Genomic DNA, 27,366 nt, shown 5'->3' on the forward strand with positions numbered 1-27,366 from the left:
GGTGGGCATGGTGAACTACACTATAGTGTTTAACAGTGAATGAAATAAAAACACTGCAACAATAGTTGTTTGTTTGCATCTTGTTTCAGTAAATCTGCCTCGACTGTTAACGCACCGCAACCTTGAACCTAACTGTGAGCCTTTGTGATGCTTTTGGTAGGTTAAACCAAACTGAAAGGACATTCATTCTTCAGGCTTTGCTTTCATTTTGTGTGATGTAACATGAGGCTTATTTATACAGTATTGTGAGATGCTGTCACCTTTTCACCGTAGTGTTTGAAGTTGAGAAATAAACAGAGAGTGTGTAGTGCTGACTGGGTTTAATAGGATCAAATCATCAGAAACAATATTGACACGCTATACAATACCACATAACATCCAAACCTTATAACCGCAGCAAAAAGTCCATGGTTGTGTTCCAATTTTCATTCTTCATATTATAAAATTGTGCTTTACTTTGCTGGTGATGAGAAATGATGTCATTTTAAATAGACAGTACAACAACAATTGTTTCTTACGTTTAATACTTAAGGGGTTATTTCACCCGACAATACAAGTTTTGTTTATACACCTTTGTCATTTGACTCTTTGTGAAACCCATGAAAGAAGATATTTTGAGAAATGTCTTTTGTGCCAATACAATGGAAGTCAATGGGGTCCAATGCAATTTGGTTCACAACGCTCTTCAAAATATCTTCTGAGATCTGCAGAAGAAAGAAAGTAATTCAAGTTCAGAGTAACATGAGGGTGAGTAAATGATGAAAGAATTTTAATTTTTGGCCATACTATCCCTTTAAATGGCTTTTCTGCACTTTTCTTTATCTGAAATAGTTTCACGTTAAAAACCTATACGGATTCAAAAAAGGGCAGAGAGAAAGTGGAAAATGTAATGTAAAAAACCTTGACATTTTAACATTATACATTGTGATATATATTAGATGGTAAAAATGTGAAGTAATATATCGGATAAAAATCTGAAATATTACTGTTACCAGAACCTCTACAGCACTGACACAGTATATAACAAAAAAGGTCCTGTTCTGTGACATATTAAACTGAGATTTCTGAAATGTCCACAACGTTAGACAAATATACATGAAATCCTGTGAAAAGTATAATTTCCTTTCATTCTTTCCTGTGTGAAAATACAGAATAAAACACTTCAGGTTCAGCAACAACAGCAACAAGATTACAAAGTGAACAAACACAAAAACGTGAAATACAAAAAGAAAGTATGTTTTTAATGGCAGTCCATTTCTCAGTGTCCAAGAACAGTGGTAGTGTTTGCTTTAAATCTCTTATTACGATCCATAATTTGTGCACATAAATTCAATAATGAATTCTACTAATGATAACTGTAAAATACACAAACACACACACATCACTGTGAAAGACTTTGGGCCAAGTGCACCGTGCTGCAGCGTTCAGGGTTGGAATGTTAAAGGTGGTGTTTAGTCTCTGTAGTTTTCTCAGTTCCAGCTTGTCCAATGACGTGCATTTCCTACCAGTGTTCAATGTATGGCCTTGTTTTCCATAAAGTTTCATCAACTGAGAGAATCTGACAGTATGTTTTATGTCCACTGGTTTTTATTATACTTTCTGGTGCTTTTTGAGCTTGACAGTGGTCAAGATTTTACTTAAAAATGCACCTTTTGTGTTCCAAATGAGCTACTTCACACAACATTTGTCATCTAAGATGTACTTTCCCTTTAATATCTGTGATTTAGACAGTCACAGTCTTAACACAGTAGCAGTAAACACTGCCAAACTGTTTTTGTCCGCAAAATAAAAAGGAGGACACTCAATGTCTGGCAGTTTTGTCCTGTTCCAGATGCTCATCCTACGTGCTACACCAGCTCATCCAGCCATGTGCCTATACTCTGGTGCTGCTCGGATGACCCGGACAGGGGTTTATTACACATAGGGCAAACGCAGCGAACCTCCAGCCACTTAACCACACACCTGCAAACACACAGTTTGTTTATGTCAGTCCAAATATCAACATCTGTTTTACGGAAAAATGAAATTTGCTACCTTGCTCAAAGGGATGATGTGGTGTCAAATGTAAAGCATCAAATGCCACTTTCATGGATTCTTTTGTCATTAAGGCAGTGTGTCCACCAAAGCGTTTAAAGCTTTCTTAATCTTTTTAGCACTCTATGATTGTGATAAATGTATACTCTGAGGCAGAAATGTGCCGATTGGTTGATGGGGTACCAGCGAATCCTGCACTGTATTTGGACGGCTGAGTAAATTTAAAAAAATGTAATTAATTAAATTCATCGTTAAAATATCATTATATCGTTTCTGCATAGTTTTTTGTGGTAATATTCGCTATAGCACTATCAGTGTGTTCTTGTTATCTTAATACATACCATGTCGCTTTTGCTTTGTAGTAACCATGACTAGTGACATCATAAACCTCATCAAATTGTGCAACTACTATATGGGTTATAAATGCATATCACAAAAGTTAAACAAATCTACTGATAATCTAATCTGTAAGTAAACGTCAGTACAAAAAGCCTTAAATAGAAAGGCCTATGTAGCGAAAGTATATATCTGATCCAGAATCAGAGCCTTTCTCTGTCTACACTTCTACTAACAATAGACACTGCTGCTCCGAGATGCTTTATGAACACAAGCTGTTACAGCCCATCTTATTTCTCACCTTCTGTGAAAGGCATGTTGGCATGGCAACACTCCCAGCTCATCTTTCACCTTAAAGTCCTCCAAGCATACAGCACATGTCTGCTGTGGAAGGGACGTCACACACAGACACAGAGGTGTGGAGACGCAAATAAACAAGAAAAGTGAAAATGGGTGAGTTGGTAACAAAATATGGAAGCATATTGGTTGCTATTTTCAATTTGAAATGCAATACAAAAAAAATGTCATTTGCACTTAATGTTGCACATATGTTATTTAAAATGTATATTTAAATACACACTTGCATTGTCATTTTACATACTACATTGCCATTTTTTTTTGTATTGCATTTCAAATTGAAACTAGCTACCAATATGCTTCCATAACAAACGAGTATTTGTTACTGCATTATAACTAATACCCTACACCTTTTATGTACTGTAGTTACAGGATATCTACACTGTTTAATTGTATTATGATGTTAATTCTTTACCATGGGGTTTTAGTTATGGACAAATCATCAATATGTCAACTTTCAAATACCAAATTAGCATTGATAACTCATAGTTTAAAAAGTAATGACATTAATATTTTGTAAATGGCTAAAGCAGTCTCTTACCCCATGAAGATTCAACTTCTTTGGGTCTCCTTTTAAGATGACCTGCAATTAACACATTAGTGAGCAGTTTTTGTATTGCAAAGAAGAGAATGGAAGAATGAAAACTACTTGTGAAGAGTATAACCAGTCATAACAGATCATTTACATATAAAAGACTTAAAAGGTGTCAGAGGGAGAGTGGAAAATAGTCATGAAATACTAAATGATGACTACAAAACATACACTGTAAAAATAGGACACAGTATACTCCACAATGTAAAAGAATCCAGTAATAAATGAAAATTTGCTGGCAGCTAGGGTGCCAGAAATATAACAGCTTTTTCCTGTAAAATTACACTTTTTCCATTTTTCTTGGATTTTTGCCTTCTTTTTCTGTAATTTGACATTTTTGAATGTATTTCAAAAGAAGACTGTAAAAAATGGGAATTTTACAGCAGCTGGGGCGCCAGAAATATACAGTGGAATATCTGTTTTTTCCTGTAAAATTGCATGTTTTTACTGTTTTTATTTATAACGTTTTTTTCAAAAATACGTAGAAAATCTGTAACAAAACAGGAAAATTCCATAAAAGTTTTTTGACATTATTTGAAAAATCTGTCAAAAATATTTACAGTATTTTTACAGTGTATCAATATAAAATAATTTTCCGTGTTAATTTTTTTTACAGCCGTTTCTCGTGTATATTAAATTTTGCACAGCATTGTCTGTAGAATTAACGTATAACGTAATGGCAGAAAATGATCAGTGCAGTGTAGGCATTATAAGTAGAATTTACATATCAGAGTTGAATATTTTAGGAAACGAGTCTTTCCACACGCATCCATGCTCTTACCTCTCTGTATCCAAAGCGTTCACTTTGGGCTTGGTGTCTTAATTTACTGTTGAGGACAAAGGGAAGATAAACACAGTTAAAAGATTAAAAAATGATGACAAATTGTTCATAAAATACAAGTTTAAATTAGCATTAAATTATACATTAAATTAGCGCAATGTGAAGTTCACCCTTGTGAGGTGTTCAGCTCTGATCCTTGTTAAAAAAGTGGTGCAAATACCTTAGACATTTATATTTATCCAAGATAAACATGTTTTTTTTTACCCAAAACACAGTTCCTTATAATAAAAAAACTACTGGCAAATATTAATGACAAATATGAACTATATGCTGTCTATGTTAATAGGATAAAATAAGCACTTCTCCAGTTTTTCGTCATTTTGAGTCTGCAAAACATTCTCTTTCTAATTTTAAGCGTTGAGAGGGTTCTTAATTTGTACTATTTTTTTTTCCATCTGTAATTTTTGTTTTTGCAATTACCTCTCATTGATTAAGCCCAGCAGGTACCAATTTGTATCTGTGTCTACAAAAAAGTGAGGTTGCTGTTTGTTCTATGATCATTGAAAAAAGCATGAGCTGAAACATCTGTTCTTGAGTCTTGTTTTTGAGACACGTTTTGCACTTTTCTCACTTGTACACCAAGCACATGTAAAATCTTTTGATAAACTTTTGATAGACCTTTGGTCTTTTTGTATGTTTTCAGTGTTCAGACTATTTTGCTTACTTTGCTTAGTTAAAGGTCCAGTGTATGAAATTTAGTGGCATCTAGCGGTCATCTTGCGAACTGCAACCAACGGCTCACTCCACCCCTCCCTTTCAAAGCACTAAGGTGGCTGACGCAGAACTAAAATGTCTTCACGTTTTTGCTTCTTTGCCGTAGGAGATAATGTATTTACGAAACGAGCTCTGTAGAGCAGTTTGTCCATTTAGGGCTACTGTAGAATGGCATGTAAGGGGACCCGCAGTGTCTGTAGATAGAAATAACTCATTCTAAGATAATAAAAACATAACGCTTCATTATGTAAGGTCTTTATACACCTCTGAACACATCTATATTATATTGTTAATTATATTGCATTTTTGTCAATAGATCCTCTAAAAAATTTAACACTGGACCTTTAATCAGATAAAGAAAACATCTGCAAATCATTTTACATGTATGGCTTTTTCGATTTAAAAACCCAATAATGCTGTGGGTCCACCATGTGGGTCAGCCATGAATGAACACCATACAGGGGTAAATAGTGCATAAATCCTCATGCTGGTCCTGTATGGTCTATTCTCATAGTACTTATTTGGTGCTGGTCAAGCTGGTAAACCAGCAATCTAAGTTGATAAAGCTACAGTAGTCATTAGTCAAGAAGCCGGCACACAAGCATCCAAATGACAACAAATGCTGGTCTTGTCAGAAGGGGCGGCATTCAGAATTAAACGAATGCTAGGCAGCAAATAATGGGTGAATCTGTAACCTGGACACAACGAAATGAATCATGATGATACATGCAGGCATGAGTCAGTTTCTGAGCCAGGATTGAAAACACCTGGGTTCAGTTCTACTGATGATTCACTGATTTACTCTGCAACAGGAAGACAGAACCAGACGTGGTTTTTCCTCACAACAAAAGCTCTGAAATTGTCGGGAATGCTAATTCTCACTCCGCTATTGAAGGGCTATAATTTGCATCTGACAAGATTTACCTGTTGTCCAACAGATAACTGCAGAGAGAGAGAGACCATAAAATAACTATAATTAAAGGATTCTACTTTTTTCTTTGTTTTGTGCATACTGTTTTTTGCATCAAACACAAACAACATAGATAAAAGTATATATTTACATAGAGATGAAATAAAATCTAGCAAGATATAGAATACACTAGCATGTATTCTACAACACAACATATTTCATAGTTTCTTCTTTTTCTCATGATATCTTGTGAAAAGCACTATAAAAACGAGTCTAAATTGAACTATAATTCATGGGACTAAATAAAATGAAATGAATTCTACAGAAAAGAAATGGATTGAAATGTTGACTTGTCAGACCGATGTTTTTTTCACATACATTCAAAGTGGTTTGAATTGCCATGACAATCCCAGTGTTTCATTAATAACACCATATCAATGTCACATAAATATGACGGTGACCTGATTTGCACTCAAACAAGTGACGTCTGTTTGTGTGATGTGAAAACAACAATTTCCTGTTACCTTTTACCATCTTCCTGACAATATATTCACTGGCCGCTCATCAAACTATTGTCCTACGGCTATGATCTCATAAAATACATGTGTGCATTAAATGCGATCAGATTTACCTTATGAAATAGCAGCAGAATATGAGACTCAGTACGAAGACAAAGATCCCTGTGCCAAAGATAACCATATAGATATTGAGAGGCAGGTCCTGGAAGGTTACCGATGGCATAGCGCAGGTCTTATTGGAGTAGATTAATCCCAAACCGCAGAAGCACCCTACACATCACACAAAACACACAGTACCAGCCCGTCAACAAAGCAGTAATATTTGAATATAACACAACTGTATGAACTTTGTGAAACATTGTTTCTTCATGTTAACTAATGTTAACAGATACACCTTACCAGTGTTAGGGGCGATTCGCATTTCGCGTCTTTTGCGCGCACAAGTTCATTATTTTAATGTAGCTTTTTTGTTATTTTAATGTGTAAACGCCGCAGGTGCGCGCAAACAGGGAGCGATGCGGTCACGACGCGCATACGGTGGGGCACATTTTGCACACAGTGACGCGCACCACGGGTTGACAAGAGAAAACGGCGCGGCTCGCGTTTTCCGCGCGGTTTTAGACGCGGAATGTGAATCTACCCTTAATGAGACATTAAACACTAATGACTCATTCTGCACTAAACAGATTTCTGTCAGGACCACTGTCATCAAATATTTAAGCATTTTTTGTTGTTTGCCTATGGTAACTGACAAAGCGTTTGGACCCCAAATCGCTAGTGCATGATGGCAAACTTATGTTTTATAAATTGATCCCTTATACAGTATGTACAGTTCACTTAAAGGAACAGTTCACCCAAAAATGAAAATCCTGTCAGCATTTAATCACCCTCAAGTTCCAAATTTCTTTGTTCTGATGAACACAGAGAAAGATATTTGGAAGAACGCTTGTAACCAAACAGTTCTTGGCCACCATTGACTACCACCAACAATGGTGCTAAAGAAGAAATTCCAGCAACCATATAATCCAGCGCCACACAACGCAGGCCTGGTTGTGCAGTGCAAGAGCACAGTGTGATTCAGTAACACATCTGTGATTGGATGTGTGCCCAGTGTAACTTCCCCACTTGCTGTGTTCCTATTGTGCAAGAGCAGAAATGCCTAAACCTTTCAAATAATAATAAATAGATGCATGTGACTTGTTTTGTAGACCTTCATTATGCAAACAGAAAAATGTTACCTCTGTAGAAAGCAACAAAACAGCCTACCTGAAAAGCAAAACTCAGGTATTAAATTGCAAGACAATTGGTTGTCTTACATACATTGAAAACCCAAATAAGTTGACAGCACTCATTTGTTTAAGATGGAATTTAAATGAGTTATGGTGTCTCCCACTTGTATATTTTGGTTCACGTAACTCAATGTTCCTGTTGATTAAACTTAAATTGATGATTTGACCGAACTTTGTGTTTATTTAATGTACTGATATTATAACACAAAGTATTACTAAATTGACTAGCTTTATATCAACCAACAAATGAACTTCACCAAAATACGCATGGATATCCACGTTTGACACGTATCTTCATTATTTCGAAGTATTCCTGTTTTTCAGGACATGGAAAATCACTGTACTATTTAAGTGATTAAATACTGTTTTGTCAAAGTTGACAAGCACTTTTTGATACTTTTTATTTCTTAGATAATGGCGAAACTTAGTGACAGACATAAAGGGTGACTAATAATAATGATTTATGACAAAAACTAAAAATCACGAAATATGGAGATATGAGGTTTCAGAAAGACAGCAGCAATATGTTGAACAGGGTTTACCAAAGCAAACAAAAAAGCAAACCTGGTGACATCACAGAGACTATTTCTACATATAATTCTAAAAACACAATAATACTAAAATTATAAAACCTCTAACCTTTTATAAACAACTAAATGGCTCATTAGTTCTTATTCTAAACATCAAAACGGCTAAACATTCATCGTGGCATTATAAACTGATAATTTTAGGATTATTGCTGTGCACATGATAATTTTGTTTTGGGTGTTTTGAGTGTTTTATTTATATACTGCAGTGCCTGTCAGCTTCACAAGTTACTTGTACCAATGGAAATCAATAATATTTTCACTTAACATCATTTCAACAGAGAGGGAGCCACATTCCTTTGAAATAGAGCCACGCTTCCTGGAGAGGAAATCAATACAAAGCACTGCCATAGACTCTGTCGCGCTCCGCTTCATTCTCAGATTCGCCGATGAAGAGCCAACTAATAAAGTCACATTCACACTGATAGCTGTGGCACATACATAAATACAGCTGTGTTTAATGAGAAACAATAATAAACAGTTTCATTATAAAATTGTAAAAGACAGCATGACACCAAAGATTATCTGAGGATGTGAAAAATCTCTCTTTTCCATTCTTGAGTTCTGCTATTGAATCTAAGCTACTCAACCGGGTTTCCATTAAATCATCTCCCCGTGTGTTCTTCATGAGACAGAATAACAGAATAAGGTTTGGTATAACATGAGGACGAGTACACAATGGCATGTTGGACCAAATAAAGACACATTTCCTTCACAAAGTCATTGGGAGGGAGGACCAGCCACCAAGGATCGCTGAGGTTGAGGGGCTTTTCTAAGTGTTGAAGACTGCTTATAAATGAGACAGATTTTTAAACACACTATCTCTGACACATTTGGCAGTTAATCTCTTTGCATACCCGCTGACCTATATTTCAAGGCGCACTGCTGCGCTTGATGTCATGCAGTGTGTTGAAAGAAGCAGTACTGATACGGAACTGTAAAAAGCAATTATAACAGCATTATAACAGTATATTACAGCTGCCTGAGTATAACCCTACATAATATATGCTTTATAAATACCTTTTTATAGATTAAAGGCATAGTTCACCCAAAAATGAAAATTCTGTCATCATTTACTCAAAACCCAAACTGTTCCAAACCTGTATGAATTTCTGTTGAACACAAAGGAAGATATTTAGAAGAATGTCAGTAACCAAACTCATGCCCCATTTATTGCCATAGTAGGGAAAATAAATACTATGGGAGTCAATGGGGATGAGATCTGTTTGGTTACTGACATTCTTCCAAATATCTTCCTTTGTGTTCAGCAAAACAAAGACATTTATACAGATTTGGAACAACTTGAGGGTGAGTAAATGATGACAGAATTTTTTATTTTGGGGTGAACTGTCCCTTTAGCCTAATTACATATTTATATTTTCATGAATTCATATCTGCGCTTAAAAATAACGTTAAATAGGATTCTTATTGTCTATGCAAGTGCAATTTGGAGACATTCACATTATTACAAATAATGTAAATATTGCAAAGTAAAACATGTGGCTACCTTATTGAGGTATTTCTACCTGATCTGACCTTTATAATCATTTTGTTTGTTTAAACAAATGTAACTGATTATAATAATAACATAGTTAAAAACCATTTTATTTTGTAAAGCACATTTGAAGGTTAGCTGATATTTTTGATACTTTGTCTTTTTGCTGCCGAGTTCACTAAATAATGAAGATATTTCAAAATGTTAGTGATACCTAGAAGACACAGCTTCTGTCTTTCTAAAGTTTCCAAAATTAGCACATTTTTATACGGTTTTACGTGAATAATTAAAAAGCCCAAGACATTAGCTGTCTCTCATCTGCCAAGCCTTTTCAAGACAAATATGGAATGACCTATTAAAAAGAACCAGGGTCTAATCGAGGCATTTTCTCTCAGTGACAGTAGAGTCAACCTCAAGACAAATGTGACCCTGGATCACAAAACCAGTCTTAAGTAGCACGGGAACATTTTTAGTAAAAGACAAAAATACATGGTCAAAATTATCGATTTTTCTTTTATGCCAAAAATCATTAGGATATTAAGTAAAGATCATGTTCCATGAAGATATTTTGTAAATTTCCTACCTTAAATATATAAAAACTTTATTTTTGTGAGTGGATGGTCTGCCACAGTGCCCCGATTAACAACTTCAAAGGCGATTTTCTCAATATTTTGATTTTTTGTGCTCTCAGATTCCAGAGTTTTAAACGGTTGTATCTCAGCCAGATATTGTCCTATTCTAACAACTCATATATCTATAGAAAGTTTATTTATTCAGCTTTCAGATTATGTAAAACAATTGACCCATAAGACTGGTTTTGTTGTCCAGGGTCACAAATGATCTAAAGGTAAAACCACACCTGTATTTGAAATGACGTTAATAAAGGCTGTAATTTCCTACAATACCAACATGCTACATGTGAAGAGTTTGGTTCCAAAATGAGATAACTCCGTTTTAAAAAAATGTCAAAAATCATGTTTTTTTATTGTGCATTCCAATTAATATCAATCAAACTGCGGTTGGTTTGTTTTAATTTAAGCCATAATAACTTAAAAATACAGCTAACTAACACAATAAAAACATGATAACATAATAAAAAACATGATTTTTGAACAATTTAAAAAAGTGAGTTATCTCATTTTGGAACCAAACTCTTCATGTATAATCAAAAGTGTCAATATTTTGCATCTATTTGCCTTTAATATGTTGTTTGTCATTCAATTAATTAAAATATATGACTCTCTAGAAAACCTGGACATTAAAAGTGTGTTTCGGTGACAACAAGATGTAAATCATGTGCATCACTGCGTTTATATGAATTATTATAATTATGGGTTGAATGTGAAGACTTATAAGCATTAACCTTCCAGTCTTTATTGTGTCTTAACACAACAGCCTTTAAACCGCACAGTATCGCAGGAAGGATGTAACGTTAATGTAGGTGATCTTACCGTTGCACCACTGGAATGGGTGCATCAATCCGCCCGTTTGCTTCCTTTATATGCACGACTGTGTGTTTATAAACAGAGAGATGATGCCCTCTGTGTGTCTGACGGGCCATTCAGCAGCACATCTGGATTCATCTGAACGCAATGCTCGCGCGTATTTAAAGAGACTCTGAGCTGTCCTCCTCTCATCGGGTCACATTCAGATTTAATGCATCCGAGCCATACGTCTCCCAGGCGCTTCTGTTTACATTCAATAAAGAAGAAAACGCTTTAGATAGGATTGTGTGTCGTGTCTGCGAGCAAACAAAGATGTTCGCATCCATTGAGAACAACGACGAGTTCAAGTCCCGCCCAGCCGGAGTGATGGACGCGCGACTGAGCCAATCGTCATCCTTGCTGTTATATGTGAGTCATATATTGTGAAGACAGAAACAAAACACTTCATATATGATGTTTATTTCATGTTTATTTAAGATACCGAGAAATGTGTGTCATTAGAAGATGAACATGTTCATTTTAAGGTGCTGTTGGTTTATAACATTGTCTTGGTGGGTGTAGTCCGTAAAGAAACACTAATGGTTTATTCCCGCTTGACCTGTAAAGAGCACTTGTTGATGGCAATAACAAAAATACCTGTCAAGCATTATAAAAACAAAATAGTTTGTGAAACATAATTTGTGCAAAAAAGGTTAGGCCTGTAATAAATAAAACAAGTAAGCACACGTACTTATAATACCAAATTATAAGGCACAGTAAAAATATGTTCAACACTTATGTTTGTTCAAATATTAAATTATTTTATGTATTTAAATATATATTTTAAATATTTAATCTAAAATCTTTTTACTTTAAAAACCCCAATCAGTCAGTGTGGGTCATCCCTTTTATTTCACCAGAAATATTAATACAATTTGTACAAAAGAGTAATAAAAAGTGTGTAGTTAGAACGTAATAATACAACGTGTAGCAAATACATTGTGTAGTGTGACCAAGGCAACTCTCACATCTCCTAACAACCAAAAACAAAAGCCATATAATTTAACGTTTTATTTTTTACAGCTTTATAATCAGATTCATTAAAGGAAATTTATCACCCTATATTAAATGTACCTTTCAGGTTGTACATTTACAAATACGCAAACAAAGGTTCTAAATGTCAATTATATAACATATTAATCATTAAAAAAAAAAATATATATATATATATACAGTATATATATATATTATCAAATGTTATCATTTTGACTACTTTGTGCCCTGTTACGGCAAATACTGCCCTCTTCTGGTACACGCGTATGTTTCATAATGTGGAAATTTGTCCGTTTTAAAGGGATAGTCCACCCAAAAATGAAAATTCTGTCATGAATTACTCGTCCTCAAATGTATTTGTTGTGTTATGTTCTGTTGAACACAAAGAAACATATTTGGATGAATGTTAGCAACTGCGATTTCCAGGGAATCATTGACTACCATAGTAGGCTATAATTTTTATTTATTTTGTTCCTTTAAACAGAAAATATATTTTGAAGAATTTAGGAAAACAAACAGTTCTGGGGCACCTTCGACTACCATTTATTGACTACCCCAGAAATTTCAGTCTCTAACATTCTTCAAAAGATCTTACTTTGAGTTCAACCGAACAAAGAAATGTATACAAGTTTGGAACAACTTGAGGGTGAGTAAATAAAGACAGATTTTCATTTTTGGGTGGACTATGCCTTTAATAAGCACATATTTATCTACTAACACTTGCCCTCTTGAAAGAATAAAGTAAACATCTTAACCACACCAATGAGTCTTGCACTAAATAGAAAGTCAGCATAAAAAATGTGTCCATCTCTTGTAACTCAAATTATTACACAAATAAACTGTTTGAATATTTTAAATCTAAAATGTTTTTATTTGTTTTTCGTTCTAAGTATCTTGAATTGTGTTAGGTCTCAAAAGAAATAAGACTGTTCATATGCAGAGACATTTCCCACATAAACAGGGTTGTAGTTGTATATAAGGGCTCTGTTCTCTTCTGCTGTGTCACTGAAGTGATGAAGGCTTCTTCTCCCTAAGAATAGACAGAAAGATTCATGAAATTCAGGCTTTTAAACATCTATACCTTTAGAATATAATATATTAGAAAACACTCTTATTACCCTCATTTACGAAGAACTCAGCCAGTAGAGATGACACACCCACAGCATTGCTTGAATGTGGGAAGTTGTAATGAGGATCCCACTGGAAGCGGTTTACTTCTGGGTGCCACTGTACACCATAAACAGGATATTTTCTGCCTGCAAAACAATAAGATTTGAGTCGCACACCTTTGACCTGCAAATAGAAGAAGAAAAGAGAAAAGTCTTCTTTTGTTACCTTCTATTGTAGAAACAAAGACGGGTCCATTTTCTGCCACGTTTGTGGACAGAATGGAAAAGAAGACATTTAATTTCTCGTTACCCATGAATGCCTGTAAAAGAGGAAGAATCAGTTTCTTCATGTTTGTTACTTAATGAATTGAAATGAATATCATGTGTTTGTAAAAATGTACAGTATACCTCTTTGGTGACTCCAAAATGGTGGAAATTTGCAGTGAGCGGCTCCTGAGATAATGCTTTAAGAAGGTTAGGTGGAAAGTCCTTAAATATGCGACTGGATTGAGCCTCTGGTAAAAAAACACCATGTAAATTAAGATTAAAATAATGTTTAAGAATATCTTCTTAATACAGTAAACTTTAACCCACAGTGACTAATTTGTTGACTATGTATTTAATGGTAACCAATATTATATCTGTATGAATTTTAATGGTACTTGACTAAATATATTACTGTAGTTGCTAAGTGGCATCAAATAACACACCTCTCCTGAAAAAGAATGATGTGCATAACCATATAAACTTCATGTTTACTAATAACGTCTCCTTAAGAAAGCATGTTTATTGAAATAAGGATGGGGCCTAAGACTGATCCTTGCGGCACTCCATTTTTATGACATAATTTAAGTACTTCAAAACACAGGTTACCACTTCTGATTTCCACTGTGCAATGAAAAATCAGGGCTGTGAGATCTAAGTTAAGATCCATACTGTAAATCTATTTTAGTACCTGTAGTGAAGTTAAGTGGATATGTGACATTCTCTGCGACAGTTCTGCTCAAAAGGTTTTCTCCAGCCACCAGCACAGTGAGCAGCTGTAACCCCAGGCATGTTCCCCATATAGGAAAGTAGTCCCCTTTGTCATTTGCCTGAGACAGCAAAAACACTTCCAGTAAAAAACATTTCCTTAAACACTTTGTAAAAAATGTAACATATTCCCCTGAAATAGCAATATGCAATTAAACAATAGGATGATGCTAAATATCAACCTAAATAGAGACTATACACAATGTAACATTTGGTAACAGATGGAATATCTTTCACCTACTTTGATAGCAAGTCTAAAGTAAAATCCAGCAATGTGAGCAAAGTCAGATGTCTCCAGGTTCACTGATCCCCCTATGAGAAGAAGACTGAACAAGACACAAAGTGAAATATATGTGTAAACACTGTTATTTAACAGCGAATCATGCAGCTTGCTTAATTTGTATAGCTGTGATTTAAACATTTGGAGGTGTTTTTATTTAATGTGAGACTCAGTAAACTGTAAAACTTAGATTAACTACTTTGCTCATCATATAAAATCATTCATGAGGAATATATAGGCTTAAATTAAAGGGATACTTCACCCAAAAATGAAAATTCTGTCATCATTTACTCACCTTCGAGTTGTTCCAGATATGTATAAATGTCTTTGTTCTGATGAACAGAGACAGATATTTGGAAGAATGCTTATAAACAGACAGACTTTGCCCCCAATTGATTACCATAGTAGGAAAAAATACAATGGTAGTCAAAAGTGCCCCATAACTGTTTGCTGTCCTACATTCTTCGAAATGTCTTCTTTTGTGTTCAACAGAACAAAAAAAAAAGATAAAGTAATTTTTCATATTATGGGAGTCAATGGGGGGCAAGATCTGTTTGGTTATAAGCGTTCTTCCAAATATCTTTCTCTGTGTTCATCAGAACAAAGAAATGTATAAAGATTTGGAACAACTCGAAGGTGAGTAAATGATGACAAAAAAAAATCTTTTTTAGTATCCATTTAATGTGAGAAAGTTGAGGCACATACCCATTTATTGACCTGAAGATCTTCTCATGCTCTGCAAAACTCTGATTTAGCCTGTGACATAAAATCTTATGTTTAAATATACTGTACAGCTTGCTTTTAACTGCTTTGTAAAACATACATGAAACAAACAGACATACTTTAACTTACTTTATTGGCACAACTCTAGCACCCCCGGATTCAATGTATGTCACATAAGATGTAGGGATGTATGTGTTTCCAAACTTTTTCAGATTGTCATCAGTAACCTCTTGAGTCAAAATACCTAAAAGATAAAGTCCAATGTAAGACAAAATGTACGTGCGCAGCTAAAGAAAAAAACTACAGAAATGAAACAACGTATTTCTTCCTGCTGCCTGTCATATGAAGAGAATATGTACCGATGATCGGTCTGTTGTTGACCTCGTGTCTGTTCTGCAACACAAACGCACCGGCGCTGTACAGCGCAGCACTCGCGCACACGAGCGCGTTAAAGGCGAACATTATTCCTACTGCTGATAAACTGAGACTAGACTGTATAAGGTCGACTGCTGCATTATATGTTTACTAATGTATAGCGTGCGAACTGAAAGTTAGTCAAGTCATGGGATGGGCGGGGTTTGTACTTTTTGGAGGAAGGACATTAAACGTTTTCAGTGAACACCACAGTTTGTTTGGGAAACACGCATTTACATTGTACATCATTCACAATCACCACATCTCACCACGAGTTCCTAAAAGTTTTAACAAAACGTTTTAATCGTGATTTTCAGTGACATCAGCAGGCTTCATGTAAGTTTGCAGGCTGAACCTTGTGGCTGAATACGCTGACGAAAACTACACAGTTGTTTTTTCGGTCTTCAAAATGTTGAACTATAAAATTTCATACGCACCCAGGGCATTGTCCCACCACCTTTTTCAATGACAGCTTTGATGAGTTATGGTTTCTCAGCATGGTGCTAAACATGACAAAAAAAGATTTTCAATTTGAAAAAATAGAAATAAAATAGAAGTGAATACATTTGGGGTCACAATTTTAATAGGCCTAATTAAAACAAAGGTATAAAATAAGTTCACACACAGTAAACATGACATATTAATAAAGAATGTAAAAAGCATCCCAGTTTAAAGGTTTATCTTTGTGTGTTGTTACCCGTATACGATCAACAGAATTGTTCGTGAGTCTCTTTGTGATCCATTAAACTGTTCACTGGTCTTCAAAAATCAGGTCCTGTACAAACTTTGCTTTTCCAGCATATCCGACCCCTGCCCAACAATGACTTTATGATGTTGAGAACCATCTTTTTACACAAATGGGAGACTTACAAAAGGTGAAAACATTAAGTAATGCTCAAAAGTCAACATGATACATGAAGAGACGTGTATGTCAACCTAACTCGGTATAAATTCGTAGCCATATGTGTTTGAATTAGGGCTGGCGATATATATCGCGATTCACGCTAATTATACAGGTCTAAATCGATTCTGAGTTTTATGCACAGCTTTTCCGTGAGCTACGGCTCTTTGATCAGTAGGAACTGAAGTAAGTGAAAGTGAAAGTGACCTATTAGTCAGATATGGTGACCCATACCAGAAATCAGGGTTCTTACACCTTTTCCAACTTCAAAATCCAGCACTTTAAAAGCACTTTTAATGTGTGTTTTTATACTTTTCCAGTCACTTACAACTGCGTTAATTACATGCTGACATACATATACTGTATGTTCCTTTGTAAGATAATCCATAGTTATACTGTATGCCAATTATATGTAATTATACTATATACTAACTATACTCAATTTATTCCATAAAAGACTTGAGCAAATTGTCATTTAACTCACAAAGCAGACATCCTATACAGTACTGTGGGCACTTATTTGTAATTGATATGATTTGACCACATAAAATAACACAAAAGAAACACGGAAAGGACATGGGTGCGAATTATAGGTTGCCGCCGCATCACTTAATATCGATCAAGTTTTTCTTTAAATTTAAAACAATTTTTGCTCATTAAAATGCAATTAATATAATACTGTTCCTATGTAATTTGTTTTGAAAATTAGTCACCAAATGTGGGAACAGTAGGTTGTAAGCTTTCAAATGATATATTTAGTTTGTCAATATTACTTTAGGATAAGACTAAGGTACTGTTTTAACAGTATGGAAAATGCCCCACCTGTAAATTTGTGACAGTTCAGAAGAAAAAACATGAACTGGTCATCATATCTATCATATGTATTTCAATCTTAAAGATATTTGTTTAACATTACGTTATAAAAGTTCCCTTGATTGTATTTTGTTCAAACTTTTGTGTAGTGTTAAAAAACTAAAACAGGAATGTATTTCTCTGTTTCAATACACAGCCACTAGATGGCGCATCTACGCCATTTATACCACACAGCACCCAAGCCCCTACCCCGTCACAAAAACATTTTGCACTTTTCGCGGGTGATCCCAGCGAGCTAAAAAAATAAAAAATCTTTATTTATACGAAAAAAATCTAATCCCTGATATCGTTAACATCGTATTAGCACTTTGTTGTTTGATGAAAGAAAGAATTCGCGACACTGTAGAATTCAGTCGGTGAGCACACAGCCACACACACACAACTTGACGTAGTTTTTAAGTAAGATAGGCCAATTTCTGCCCGAGTCCCTGTTCATTTCCGACCATATCTTGCAAAAAAGACCTACAATTACACTTTACATCCCTCCCGAAAATTAATTAGAATTTTCCATCTACCTTAAACTTAATTGGCCTAATCGAAAATTTCGAAATAATCGAAAAACTTACCTTTCATGTGGCTTGAAAGTACGGCTGCACGATATTTTATTGGGGTACCACTAAATCCTATTGCAAACGAACTGGCTGCGATATGCAATGTGTCAATATTTTTTTAATGCGTAGCTTGTCCGTGAAGCACGGCTCTGGGATCAGTAGGAAATGCTGCTCGATCTAAAAGCAGTGCGAGTTTGAGTCGCTTATAATGTGCATTTGAAAAAGCAACACCCGTCAAACATGATCATTATATACTTTATTATCATAAAAATACCTGATGAGGCTTGAATAACAGTGATAAAAAGATGTCCATAGGCATAGATTCTAGAAGGTGTCATGGTCTTCTTATGCAGTGCGTATTTGGAGTTTCCGCACGAGAGCGCCCTCTGGCTTTCGGATGCAGCAGCATTTTCCCGTACGTCACTCAAAAGCTGTGCATAAATCACGTGACATTTATCGTCGGTTTATCGTGACAGCCCTACTGGAAAGCGCAGCTGGCCCCATGGTGAAGAGCTGCACGTCCTTTTTGCATACTTTGCAGGTGGCCACTCGAGGATTTGGTCCACGTTTTAGCCATAATTTGTCATTTTCGTCCTCCAGCCAACAAGCATTGAAACGGCAAACGCCCGGCATATTTTCATCTCCTACTCTGATCCACCAGAGGGCGCACATCCAAAAGACTGGCAGATAACATTATAGCCACGCGCCGATTTTTTCGTATTTTCGTTATGTGCAAAATGTATATTTTATTTCAAAAGAAAAATTCTCCGTAAAAGTTTTAGGCAGTTTTAAGCACTTGATCCCAAATCCAATCACTTTTCTAACCTTAAAATGACTATATTCAAATTCAATCATTTTACAGGATTTAAAGCACCCGTACGAACCCTGCGAAATGTGACCTCTGCATTTAACCCATCCAGAGAGTAGTGAACACGCACAGCAAGTCGTGAACACACGTACACCCAGAGCAGTGGGTACTGCTCGATTTAAAATCCCTACGAGATTGAGTCATTTATAACGTGCATTTGAAGAAGCAAACATCGTCACTATAAATATACTTTATTATCATGAAAATACCTGAAAACGTTTGAAGAAAAGCGATAGAATATCACCATTGGCGTTTCCTGAAACTAATCGTTCTTCTTCTGTTTCCCATATTCGGAGTTTCTGCGCAAGAGCGCCATCTGGCTTTCGGATGTTGCTGCATTTAACCGTAATTCATTGAGAAACGTTCATGACGTTTTTGTGGCCAAAAGAACTGACAATAATGATATTATCCTGTTATGTTTAATCATTTTTAAATAATGAGTAGACGAATCAATTAATTTTGTGTTTTAGTTTGAATTTCCCATTTATTACCTGCATCTTACGTGGAAGCTATAGAATTTCTTCTTATTTAAAGGGATAGTTCACCGCAAAATGAAAATTCTGTCATCATTTACTCGCCCTCTTGTCATTTCAAACCTGTATGGCTTTATCTTCCAAAAGAAGATACCTTGAAGAAAGTTGGTAAGAGAACAGCGCTTGCGCCCATTCACTCCTATTGTATACACTACACCAATGCAAATGAATGTGTGCCGTTAACAACATTCTTCAAAATATCTTCTTTTGTGTTCTGCAGATAAAATTGAAATTCAATGACAAGATGGTGAGTAAATGTTGACAGAATTGTAATTTTTGGGTGAGCTGTCACTTACTACTGGAGATTTAAATGATGGTGCTGCTGAGCTTAATGTTTAAAATATTTAATCTCAAAAATTCTTTGAGCTGCTTATGAGGTGCAAACTGTCAGACAACTATAACTACAGCAAAGGGAATGATTTTCAGGTATTTCAGAATGGAGGAAAGTGACTGGAAAAACTATTAGCGCTTGGCAACATCTGCCAATAAAGGCATTAATTACAGACAAAACCAAAGAAAAAAATCAATTGATGGTAATTTTTATTAACATAATATTTTACACTTCAAACCCAGGTTTTTACAAACGTATTTATTCTAACTTTCAATATTTACATAAATGATAGTGTCTCACATAAAGCCCTGTTGGATACGACATAACCTGTAAACTCTTATATAAATAAGAGCATAAATAATTTTCAGTTTCCCAGTCTGTGACTTGGTACGGGAACATTTTCTCAAACTGTTCGGAGTATGCAGCTGTTTCTTTTATGAAGACAAACATTGGCAGTTTCAGCAGCAGATTCTCAAGCTCTGTTTTCTAGAAGAGCCTGGAAATCGGGTGAACAAACCAGCTTGTGTTTAATGTGACCCAGGATAGACATATCTCCTCTTCTGCCTTCTGTATTGACTGATACTAATTCCTACAAAAACAGACAAGCAAAAACATGTTGAAACGTCATTTAAAAGTGTAAGCTACAAAGGTCCAGTGTATGAAATTTAGCGGCATCTAGTGGTGAGGTTGCCAACTGCAGCCAACTGCAACCAACGGCTCACTCCCCCCTCTCTTTCGAAGCACTACGGTGGCTGACACAGAACTAAGATGTCGTCACGTTTTCGCTTCTTTACCGAAGGAGATAACGTATTTACGAAACACGCTCTGTAAAGCAGTCTGTCCGTTTAGGGCTACTGTAGAAACAACATGATGGATTCCATGTAAGGGGACCTGCGGTGTATGTAGATAGAAATAGCTCATTCTAAGGTAATAAAAACATAACGCTTCATCATGTAGGGTCTTTATACACCTCTGAACACATAATTATATTATATTCTTTCTGTCAATAGATCCTCCAAAAAATGACACACTGGACCTTTTAGTACTTTACATGTAGCATCTTTGTAATCCTGTATTCTGGATGAACTCTTTCAGATGATATTCATGTAGCAAAACCTTCACCGAAATATTGATTGTGAGTGTAACCTACCTGCAGGAAGGCACATGGAGTTCCCAGCGCCACGTCCAGGGTTACGTTACCAAGGATAAGCTGTACTTTGCCCGACTTTCTTACGAGCATCTTCCCCACCAAACCCTCTTGCAGATCCTTAAGATAACAACTGTTCTCGTCTTGAGAGTTCTCCTAAGACAAACATTTACTTTTACAATTAGTTATTTAGCAGACGCTTTTATCCAAGCGACTTACAGATGAGGGAAACAATGGAAGCAATTGGAACAACATAAGGACAACAAAAAGCATACATGCAATTAAAACAAACTGGTCTCATATAGTAGGGAGGGCGATATGGCCCTAAAACTCTATCACGATAATTCTTGGTATTTCTTGCGATAACGATAAAAATGACGATATATTCATAACGCCATCCACCGCTGTTTTTTTGTGTCAAGTGATAGTAGCTGCATGTAGTCTAGACCCTCAGAAAAACAAATATTATCAAAAAGTAAAACTTACCCCAAATCAAACAGCTCCCAAAATATACCTACAGTATTTTTGTAAATATAAAATGTAATAGTGAGATTCGACTTCAAAAGGTTGTAGTAAAGAAAAGTTAAATGAACTAAAGCTCAATAAACACATAATGTCATATAAAACTGTATATATTCTATTGTTGGGTGGAAACGATCGATCGCATCACGCTGTCAATCACTCTCTTGAACTGTGTGAACCTTCTCTTCTCACAGCAACATACACTGAATCTGTCTATGACTCGCGCTACAGAAAGAGAACAGAAAAATTGCGGATAAAAGAAATCTAATTAAATAATCCATGCTTTTATACGCTCATAAACGTATTTAAAATAACGTAATACAAACTCGCATTTGTACTGTATGTGAACAGGCAGCAGTGCTGTGCGCGCCGTGTCGCTATGAAAGCACATGTGGGCGCGAGCTGCGTACGAGACGCTCCGTTCATCCTGTATATAACAGGCAAGAAATCATACTAAACTATTTGCGCACGCGCACATAACATCTAACGAATGTTTAAATAAATACTTTTAGCCAAACTAAATGTTGTGGTGTAACGTATTATGACTATCAACGAATACTTAAACGAATTAAATAAAACGAAAGTGAAATTAAACATTAATTCGGATGCATCTACAGTGCCAACCTAAACGAGATTTAGAGCTCGTCTTTTAGTGCAAACTCTTTCTCAGCTTCACGTCCGCCCTCCGCTATACCCGTTTTCGCTTCACATATGAGCTGTGAATGGGTCTCACAAAGAAATACGTCATGAACTAGAATTTATCGTTTATATCGCGGGAAGACTAATTCCTATCGTGTGGTGAATTTCTACCGGTATATCGCAAACGATATAATATCGCCCATCCCTATCATATAGCCTACCACAGTATACAGAGCTAAGGTTTTTTTTGAAAGAGTAGAAAAGAGATAGAAGTCAGAAGTCAAACACAGAAACATGTAAGTAAACGGAAAAAAGCAGTAAACTTTTAATCAAATGACCTAATATAAAAAAGAAACCAACCTGGTTCTCAGTCGTCTGCAGCATAGTCTGTCCATCACTCGACTGCACCTCGGTTTTTGAAGGCCTGACATCACTGGTGGGTGGTTGCCCTGGTAGCGAATCAGGAAGCTGCATGAAGAGAAGCTCCTCCTCTTTGCAGTGATTCCACACCTCGAGTAAATCAGGTAGCAAATCAGGCTCGGGCAGGGGGGGTGGTCTGAACATAGTCTCTGCCTTTTTCGTTTGCGATCCTTCCAAAGGCTCCTGCTTGACTGAAGAGAGACGAGTTTGAGTGAATAGACTAGAATGAGCGAGGAATCAAAATCAATCGATTTCTTTAAATAAAGAGAAATTTGCCATGTTTGGGGACCCATTTCTGAACAAAGATTCTTGTCAACCCTTACAATATCATACATGCATCACATGACACTTGTTAACCTACCCTTCACTTCAGCTCCAGTGCTGTCTGTGATCATTGGTTCAGTTTCGGTGTTCTCGGTCTCCTCACCAAACTCCTCTTTGAAGACCCATCCAGACACGGCCAGAGGCAGCTGAACCGGACAGCTTCCTCTTTCACCTCTCAGATGATGATCATCCAGAAGCTATGACACACAGAAACAAAGCCTTGTGGGTACCAGAGGTTTACAATATGTCTGATCCATTTTTTAACACATTTTGTGAATTTAACCCCTTTACACAGTTTACTTGCCAAAAACAGGCACTTCCTTTTTCTTAAACCTACATTGTCCTTCTCAAGTTTGCGCAGAATCTCTTTAGTCTCCTCTTCAGTCTCTCTCTCCTTTTTGATGTTGATAATGGGAGACGGGCCACTGTTTGCTGTTTCTCTGACATCATCATATATACCTACACAAATAAAAATAATAATAACATAAAGCTATGTAAGCGTCATTAATTACGTAACCTGGCCCATTTGAAGTACTTGGCATAATGAATACTCAAATGTCGTACCCTAGAAATCTACGTTACCTCTTTTTTTGGCCATCATCTCTGCAGGACCCTGCTCAAAGATGGAGTGTGATTGGATGACCTCAGGACGTCCACGGCCTCTCCCTCTGCCATCCCGCTGTCTGCCTCGATCTACAGCCCCCCTTTCTCGCTTTTTTCCCTCATCTACTCTTAACCTGTGACAGAAAAATATAAGCATAAGCAAGCACATAAGTTAAAATACCAAATTTTAGCAATGAAATAGGTTTCTAAGTAACACTGATGCATATGGGTGTGATGTGATCATTCACTTACTCTTCTTTAGACTTTCGCCCAATAATATTTGGGGTAAAGGTTTTCTGTGGAAACCAAGGAGGAAAGAAATTTTAATTAATATGTAATGCAGTTAGACTTCTTGGTGGTCATTAAACTGGACTACATGTATTCAGTTGTTTTTATATATACGGTTACCTTTTTGACACCACCTAAAGTGAGATCTCTGGAGCGCATTGCAGGGAGGCGTCCTGGAGAGATGGAAGCAGGCAGCCTTCGACCCATCACCAGCCCTCTGCCACCCCCTACATTAGATGCCCGTGAAGTCCCACTGGGGTCACCGGAGCCTGGCGTGTCCATTCCCTCTAATTCACAACAAATTTTAATTCTTCCTACTTCACTTTGCAAATGTCAACATGACAGCATAGATACATTTAACACTTGTATTTTGTATGAAATAAATACTTTTGTATGGAAATCATAAAGGATTTTGACTAATGAACATGTGTTCTCCGTGATTACAAAATAAGAGTTCTCTATTATAAAAACATTTTATAGATTTAACTCGGAATAAAAAACGAATGAGTATCTTAGCACAAGAACAACAATTATATGTACTACAGAAATGTTCATGACTTTTGCAGGCCTAGAAATGATCATTTGAAATATTGGCTGATATTCTTTTGCACTGCGCGTTCTGATCATAATATTTTAATTGTGAACTGTGTTTTTGATTTTATATTAAAATCTACATAAACCCCGTTCTAGGATTAGTAACAAATACAATGTCATTCAATATTGGTAACGTTACATATGACAACGGGTAAACATTTATTTTCCGCTTTCCAAACACATGGCAACACGTGAGTGACACGTGAGTGAAACAGACTCAACACACTTACCAACACGTCTCCGCTGATGCAGACACTATCTAGATGTCGTTTTACCAAATTAAAGCTGAATTATAGTCCAATGTTTTATTTTACTGACGATGGCGATATGAAGTGCAAGTTTCTGTAAGGCGGAGTTTCACGTGTGATGATACTTTGACCCTAGTGACGCACCCGATGATGTGATTTCTGAACGTCAACTGTGCACCACATTTGCGCATATTCCAACTCTGCAGTCCCCTTCCCTGTGTGCTTCTCAATGGCCCTGGTCCAAATGCCGCACTCCGGTCTTGTGGATGTCCTCCGAGTCCACACTTGGTGACGTCAGGAAGTGCAGACCTATATGGCACTAGGCACGAGTCCACAAGGGTACGTGGGAGTGCATTTTGGGTCAGACTTGAGGTCATCACGCCAGAAAGAGCAAGCGGTGCTTTCTTTTTTTTATGCTTTTGAAAACAATTACAATAAGGCATTTCAAACTTAAATAAGGAAAACCAGAGCACATACACAAAACTATAACAAGCCAAACAACATAACAGAATGAAGTACATATACAATAGAAATAAATAAATAAATATAACAATTAACATGCTAAACATCAGGGTCTTCTAAAAGATCAAGTTCTTCAATCAACATAAACAATTTTGCAGGCGGTGCTTTCTAATCACTCTCGATTCGCTGATCAGTCTCGCAGCGCCGCGTGAAGTCGACCACACTTATCCCATTGTTGTTATTTGGGAGAATTGGGACAGGAGCTGCCTGTTTTTATAGTTCTGTATTTCATATGTTGATATGCCACCCGAGCATTATGCAATAGAAAGTTATGTTTGTAATGCATTCGTTTGGCATGACGTAAATGCAACTACTTATGTGCATTTATTTATTTGTATACACGATACTTAATGTGCATAATGTGTTCTTAATGTGCATATACTGTATGTTGTTATTTAATATATCTCTGTAATACAGAAGCTGTGTTGTTCAGCTTTACAGAGCGTAGAGACGACTATATATAAATCTACAACAAAATATGGCTTATTACCTTAAGAAAATGTACTGCATTAAAAGTTTTTATTGTTGAATAGCTGGCTAAATATGTACGAGTAAACAATAAGAATAGACTATTGTATGTACAAGGTATGTATATATACAGCAGAATTAAATATAATTTACAGAAAAAGTTGTATAAAATAGATATTATCTGGAGTTATTAATTGCACGGTGGGTAAAAAACATTTAACTGTTCAAGAGGTAGATGGCCCGAGGGAAGAAGCTGTTTTTGTGTCTGGTTGTTTTGGTGCTCAGTGCTCTGTAGCGCCGACCAGACGGCAGCATTGTGAAGAGATGATGGCTTGGATGTGAGAGGTCCAGGGTGATTTTCTGAGCCCTTTTCCTCTGGATGTACACAGTTCTTGGAGGGTGGGCAGGGGAGCACCAATGATCTTCTCAGCAGTCCGAACCGTCTTGTACAGTCACAGTCCGAATCACGAACCGTGATTGGCTGGTACCCCATCAACCAGTCGGCACATTTCTGCCTCAGAGTATACATTTATCACGATCATAGAGTGCTAAAAAGATTAAGAAAGCTTTAAACGCTTTGGTGGACACACTGCCTTAATGACAAAAGAATCCATGAAAGTGGCATTTGATGCTTTACATTTGACACCACATCATCCCTTTGAGCAAGGTAGCAAATTTCATTTTTCCGTAAAACAGATGTTGATATTTGGACTGACATAAACAAACTGTGTTTGCAGGTGTGTGGTTAACTGGCTGGAGGTTCGCTGCGTTTGCCCCATGTGTAATAAACCCCTGTCCGGGTCGTCCGAGCAGCACCAGAGTATAGGCACATGGCTGGATGAGCTGGTGTTGCACGTAGGATGAGCATCTGGAACAGGACAAAACTGCCATTGGACATTGAGTGTCCTCCTTTTTTTTTTGCGGACAAAAACAGTTTGGCCACCTCCAAGCCCGAGGCCCTAGGCAACTGCCTGCTCTGCCTATAGATAGCGCTGGCCCTGGGCTAAACAGCCCAACTGAGGTAAACTTTTAACCCATTTAAAGACGCAAGTCATTTAATGAATAAAAAATGAAGGAAATACAGCATTTAAAGAGAAAACATAACATTCCGGAACTGCCTAAAGGCTCCAAGAATCACGTTGTCATGAGCTCGGGTGAGGTGAGAGACAAAGGACCCAAGTGCAGACAGGGACGTAAGGGGTTAACAAGACTTTTAATAAATGATTAACAAAACTCAAAACAAAGACCCACGTGGGGGTAAACATAACAAAATAGAGAAACAAGAACAAGATTAACTAAACTGACAAGACTAAACTAATAACACAACGAATAGGAACACTACAAACTAGACTGACTGACTGACTGACTGACTGACTAACTAACTAACTAACTAACTAACATAACAAGACAAGAACTCACCCACACGACACAGTGCAACATAACAGTACAATGATTCAGCACAGGACAATGAAACAAGAGGACTATATAAAGGGGACTAAATCAAGAAGGGGACAGGTGCGGGACATGAACTAATTAACAAGCAATAACGAGACGAAAGGGCGGGAACAGAGACGCCACACCGGAGAGAGGGAGTATATGGAATGCCAAAACTGACTCTCTCCACATAAAACAAGAGGTTCTATCATGGTTCTGCCACTAGGTCAAGAAAAGCAAGACAAGGTGGGGCAGAACCATGACAGAAGCCCCTCCTTAAGGAGCAGCATCCTGATGCTCCTCAAGGAACAAACAAGACTACACAGACTGTGACAAAAAACATAGGTAACACTTTACAATAAGGTGCTATTAGTTAACATGAGTAAATGCAT

The 27,366-nt window shown here is 36.6% G+C and overlaps 3 protein-coding genes across 4 annotated transcripts; all 3 read right to left on the reverse strand.

Annotated features, from left to right (window-relative positions):
* Positions 1-311: 311 nt before the first annotated feature.
* rnf122 (ring finger protein 122) lies at positions 312-11,470 on the reverse strand. Of its 2 annotated transcripts, none has more exons than XM_057355772.1 (6): positions 11,125-11,470; positions 6,416-6,572; positions 4,101-4,146; positions 3,269-3,310; positions 2,672-2,751; positions 312-1,962 (listed from the first exon to the last, which is right to left on the reverse strand). In XM_057355772.1, the coding sequence occupies exons 1-6, from the start codon at positions 11,147-11,149 to the stop codon at positions 1,848-1,850; spliced, it is 465 nt and encodes a 154-aa protein (XP_057211755.1). In that variant the 5' UTR covers positions 11,150-11,470; the 3' UTR covers positions 312-1,847. The 2 variants fall into 2 exon arrangements, with proteins under 2 accessions (XP_057211755.1, XP_057211754.1); XM_057355771.1 differs by having other exon boundaries at positions 2,672-2,754.
* A 620-nt stretch (positions 11,471-12,090) lies between these two features.
* On the reverse strand, positions 12,091-15,864 carry LOC130568280 (gamma-glutamyl hydrolase). Its single transcript, XM_057357031.1, has 9 exons — positions 15,654-15,864; positions 15,424-15,538; positions 15,277-15,327; positions 14,533-14,617; positions 14,215-14,353; positions 13,668-13,774; positions 13,486-13,579; positions 13,269-13,406; positions 12,091-13,180 (listed from the first exon to the last, which is right to left on the reverse strand). Exons 1-9 carry the CDS (start codon positions 15,754-15,756, stop codon positions 13,062-13,064), a joined length of 951 nt encoding a protein of 316 aa, XP_057213014.1. The 5' UTR covers positions 15,757-15,864; the 3' UTR covers positions 12,091-13,061.
* Positions 15,865-19,968: 4,104 nt separating this feature from the next.
* On the reverse strand, positions 19,969-24,683 carry polr3d (polymerase (RNA) III (DNA directed) polypeptide D). Its single transcript, XM_057356860.1, has 9 exons — positions 24,533-24,683; positions 23,829-23,995; positions 23,673-23,716; positions 23,400-23,554; positions 23,155-23,276; positions 22,855-23,014; positions 22,434-22,684; positions 20,916-21,068; positions 19,969-20,354 (listed from the first exon to the last, which is right to left on the reverse strand). Exons 2-9 carry the CDS (start codon positions 23,988-23,990, stop codon positions 20,238-20,240), a joined length of 1,164 nt encoding a protein of 387 aa, XP_057212843.1. The 5' UTR covers positions 23,991-23,995; positions 24,533-24,683; the 3' UTR covers positions 19,969-20,237.
* Positions 24,684-27,366: the final 2,683 nt, after the last annotated feature.

Source organism: Triplophysa rosa, linkage group LG17, assembly GCF_024868665.1.
Source record: "Triplophysa rosa linkage group LG17, Trosa_1v2, whole genome shotgun sequence".
Classification (NCBI taxonomy): domain Eukaryota; kingdom Metazoa; phylum Chordata; class Actinopteri; order Cypriniformes; family Nemacheilidae; genus Triplophysa; species Triplophysa rosa.